A 4194-nucleotide genomic window follows, 5' to 3' on the forward strand; every position below is an offset into this window, starting at 1 on the left:
TGATCCTCAGATCTCAGCCTCCTGAGTAGCTAGGATTATAGGCGAGCCACCGGCGCCCGGCTGAGAAAGTAAGTTTTAATTACTTATGTTTCATGTACTTTAAGTACTTGCTTGTCATTAAAAGGCATGGTTTTTCTTTATTTTTATAACAATTCATATGAGAGTTTAAATGTTTTTGGCTAAGCTTGCTAGTTTACTTGTATTCTGCTACTTGAACCTTACCTCTAGCCAAGCTTTTTGATACTTATTTTGGAGAGGGAAGTCTCATAGACTTTGCTGGGCTGGCTTTGAGCCTTTGTCTTCTACATAAAGTAGCTCTGGGTTGCTAGGATTACAGGCATGAACTGTAGGTGCCTGGCTTTAAGAGTTTTTTTTTCTCTAAAGCAAGAAACTACTGAATGTCATTTGATATAATAATATTTCTAGTGTTTCAGAAAGTACAAATTTGTGAATTCTTACAAATGTATGGAATCAAGTTTTTCTAAGAAGTTTAAATGTTTAAGTACATGATCTCACTATCTTAGAAACATGTTTTAATGTTATTTGTTAAGCTTATAAGTTTGTTTTTAGTTGTCAAGCTATGAGAGCCAGATTGCCAAGCTGCGGTCTGAGGTTGAAAAAGGAGAAGCATTACGACAAAGTCTGGAATATGATCTGGCTGTTGCTAGAAAGGAAGCTGGCCTTGGAAGACGAGCTGCTGAGGAGCAATTAGCTGAAGCCCACAGGATCCAAGAAAAACTTCGTGGTAAGAATATTGTTATTTTGGGGCTAGGAAGGTGGCTCAGTGGTAGAGCGCTTACTTTGCATGCATGAGGCTCTGGGTTCGATTCCTCAGCTCCACATTACCAGAAAAAAAAGCCGCAAGTGGCACTATGGCTCAAGTGGCAGAGCACTAGCCTTGAGCTGAAGAGCTGAGGGACAGCACTCAGGCTCAGAGTTCAGGCCCATGACCGGACCTCCCCTCCCAAAAAAAAAGAATATTGTTATTTGTTTTAATGTTTAGGACTGTAACATTATTCTATAGCATTGCTTGATGTGTATATTTGTGTAGGATCAAAGGGAGGGTTTGGTTCATTGACTGGTCTTTGATGGACTTTGCTGAGTGTGTATAAAATCTGGCAATTCTGTGAATACTTACCTACTTTAGATTCTTAAAAACATTTTTTTTTTTTATGGGGCTGGGAAGGTAGCTCAGTGGTAGAGTGCATGCCTTGCAAGCATGAGGTCCTGGGTTCGATTCCTCAGCACCACATAAACAGAAAAAGCCGGAAGTGGCGCTGTGGCTCAAGTGGTAGAGCGCTAGCCTTGAGCTGAAGAGCTGAGGGACAATGCCCAGACCCAGAGTTCAGACCCCATGACCAGCAAAAAAAAATAAAAAATTATGATGTTGAGGATCCAATCCAGGGGCCTTATGTGTGCTACTTAAATATTCATCCTCCTTCAAAATGTATTTCAAGGGCTGGGAAGGTGGCTCAGTGGTAGAGCGCTTTCCTTTCATGCTTGCATGAGGTCGTGGGTTCGATTCCTCAGCACCACATAAGCAAAAAAGAAAAAAAGCCGGAAGTGATATTGTGGCTCAAGTGGTAGAGCGCTAGCCTTGAGCTGAAGATCTGAGGGACAGCATCCAGGCCCAGAGTTCAGGCCCCACGACTGGACCAAAAAACAACAACAACAAAAAAAATGAATTTCAAAATTACTTTTGCTTCCTACTACTACCATTGTTAAAGAAGGTCTTCCAAGAGTACAAAAATACCCTGGATTCTAAGGCATATTGGAAAAGATTGGAGCAGATAAATTAGATCAGTCAAAGCATTGCAAAAGTACTTAGAAGGTACAAGAGACATACAAGTCTTCTCAGACACAGTCAAAAGATTAAACCTACAGATGATAGGGATAGATGAGGAAGAAGAAATTAAAATAAAGGCTTTGAAAACCTATTCAACAAAATAATAGCAGAAAATGTTTGAGAAATAGAGTATCATCCTTGTGCTGGAAGCCTACCGTATTCCAAACAGGCAAGATTAGTAAAGAAATGCTCCTAGATACAGTATAGTAAGCTATCTAAATATACTCCAAACAGGCAAGATTAGAAAAGAAATGCTCCTAGATACGTATAGTAAGCTATCTAAATATACAGAATATCGAAAGTGTAAAAAGAGAGGAAACAAGTAACTTACTATCACAAGCTCATTGTAACAACAGCAGATTACTCAACACAGATAACTAAATGCCAGGAGGACTTGGAAAGACATTATTCGAGATCCAAAAGACAACTGTCAACCCAGACTATTTTACATAGTGAAGCTATCCATTAAAATTGGTTGAGAAATAACAACATTCCACAATAAACAAAAACTACTGGAATTTGGGCTGGGAAGGTGGCTTAGTGGTAAAGTGCTTGCCTTGCATGCATGAGGCCCTGGGTTCGATTCCTCAGCACCACATAAGCAAAAAGAGAAAAGCTGGAAGTGGCGCTGTGCCTCAAGTGGTAGAGCGCTAGCCTTGAGCTGAAGAGCTGAGGGACAGCGCCCAAAGCCCAGAGTTCAGGCCCCCACGACTGGACCCCCCCCAAAAAAAAAACAAAAAAAACTACTGGAATTTATGGCTTCCAAACTAGCACCACAAAAGGTAGTTAGGGGAAAAATTACCTGCAGTAGAAGAAAACATAACAAAAAAAACATAATGCCAGGAAACATGGCATACTTCTCTCAATACTGACATTGAATGTTAAAGATCTTAGTTCTTCAGTCAAAAGACATATACCAGTCAGGTTCTGGTGGCTCACATCTGTGATTCTAGTTACTTAGGAGGCTGAGATCTGAGGATTGTGGTTCAAAGCAAGCCTGGGCAAGAAAGTCTGTGAGACTCTTACCACCAATTAACCACTAAAAACTGGAAGTGGAGTGGTAGCTCAGAGTGGTAGAGCACTAGCCTTGAGCAAAAAGAGCTCAGAGAAAATGCCCAGGATGCGAGTTCAACCCCCATGACTGAAAAATTGAAGAAACAAAACCCTCAAAAAACATAATGGATACTTAGATAAAAAAATATATCTAAAACAAGATCTAACTCTCTGTTGCTTATAAGAAACACTTGGCTTGGGGTAAAAGAATGGGTAAAAAAGACCTTCCAAGCAAATGGACTTCAAAAGTGTTTAGCATTAACCATACTTATATCTGATACTATTGATTGCAAGCTAAAAATTAGTCTGAAGAAACAAAGTCACTTCATATTAATGAAGGTATTGATCCATGAAAAAATATTATGATTGTTAATACATATGCACCAAATAGCTCACACTCAGATTTATTAAATACTTCTGAACTTAAAAACTTTGATAGATAATAACACGATAATAATGAGAGACTTCAGTATTTCACTTTCACAGATAGGTTATCCACACAAAAACATCAGTAAAGAAATCCTAGAATGGCAGCCTTAAATGGCAGTGTAGACGAAATGAAATGATCAGACATCTACAGATGTTACAGCACAATACACATTCTTCTTGGCAGCTCATAAGACTTTCTAGAATATATAGCAAGTCTGAGAAAATATAAAAAAATTGAAATATTCTATCAGACCAAAATGGAATTAAACTAGATCTCAACAGAAAAAAGATACTACAGACAGTATTCAAACACAGACACCAAACATAATACCAAACCTTAAATTATCTTGAAGTACCATGGTAAGCCGGGTGCTGGTGGCTCACACCTGTAATCCTAGCTACTCAGGAGGCTGAGATCTGAGGATCACGGTTCAAAGCCAGGAAAGTCCGTGAGACTTTTATCTCCAATAAAACCACTAGAAAACTGGAAGTGGCGCTGTGGCTCAAGTGGTAGAGCACTTGCCTTGAGCTGACGAGTGCAGGGACAGCTCCCAGGCCCCCCATGACCGACCAAAAAAAAAGAACCATGGTAACAAAAACATGGTATTGGCACTGTATGTATGTATACATGACAGGAAATCATGTCATTTACAGGAAAATGAATGCAATTGGAGGACATTAAACTGAGACATACTAAGTTCAGAAAACAATATATCACATTTTTAGTTATATGAAAACTATATATATTAGCAAGAACAAAATATCCTAAATTTCTAAAATTCTGTATTTTCATACTGTTAGACCAAAAAGGCTACAGGTTCTTATCTTTTAAAAATATGCACACGTAAGTGCTTTGCTTTTTGTTT

The 4194-nt window shown here is 38.9% G+C and overlaps 1 protein-coding gene across 1 annotated transcript in view; it reads left to right on the plus strand.

Annotated features, from left to right (window-relative positions):
• Positions 1 to 4194, plus strand: part of Ccdc171 (coiled-coil domain containing 171) — a 310385-nt gene that overhangs the window by 28600 nt on the left and 277591 nt on the right. The window contains exon 4 of the mRNA XM_013020745.1: positions 571 to 745. Within this exon, the coding sequence (XP_012876199.1) occupies positions 571 to 745 (175 nt within the window). The remainder of the gene's footprint in view (positions 1 to 570; positions 746 to 4194) is intronic.

This window comes from Dipodomys ordii, unplaced genomic scaffold (genome assembly GCF_000151885.1).
Source record: "Dipodomys ordii isolate 6190 unplaced genomic scaffold, Dord_2.0 Scaffold53, whole genome shotgun sequence".
Classification (NCBI taxonomy): domain Eukaryota; kingdom Metazoa; phylum Chordata; class Mammalia; order Rodentia; family Heteromyidae; genus Dipodomys; species Dipodomys ordii.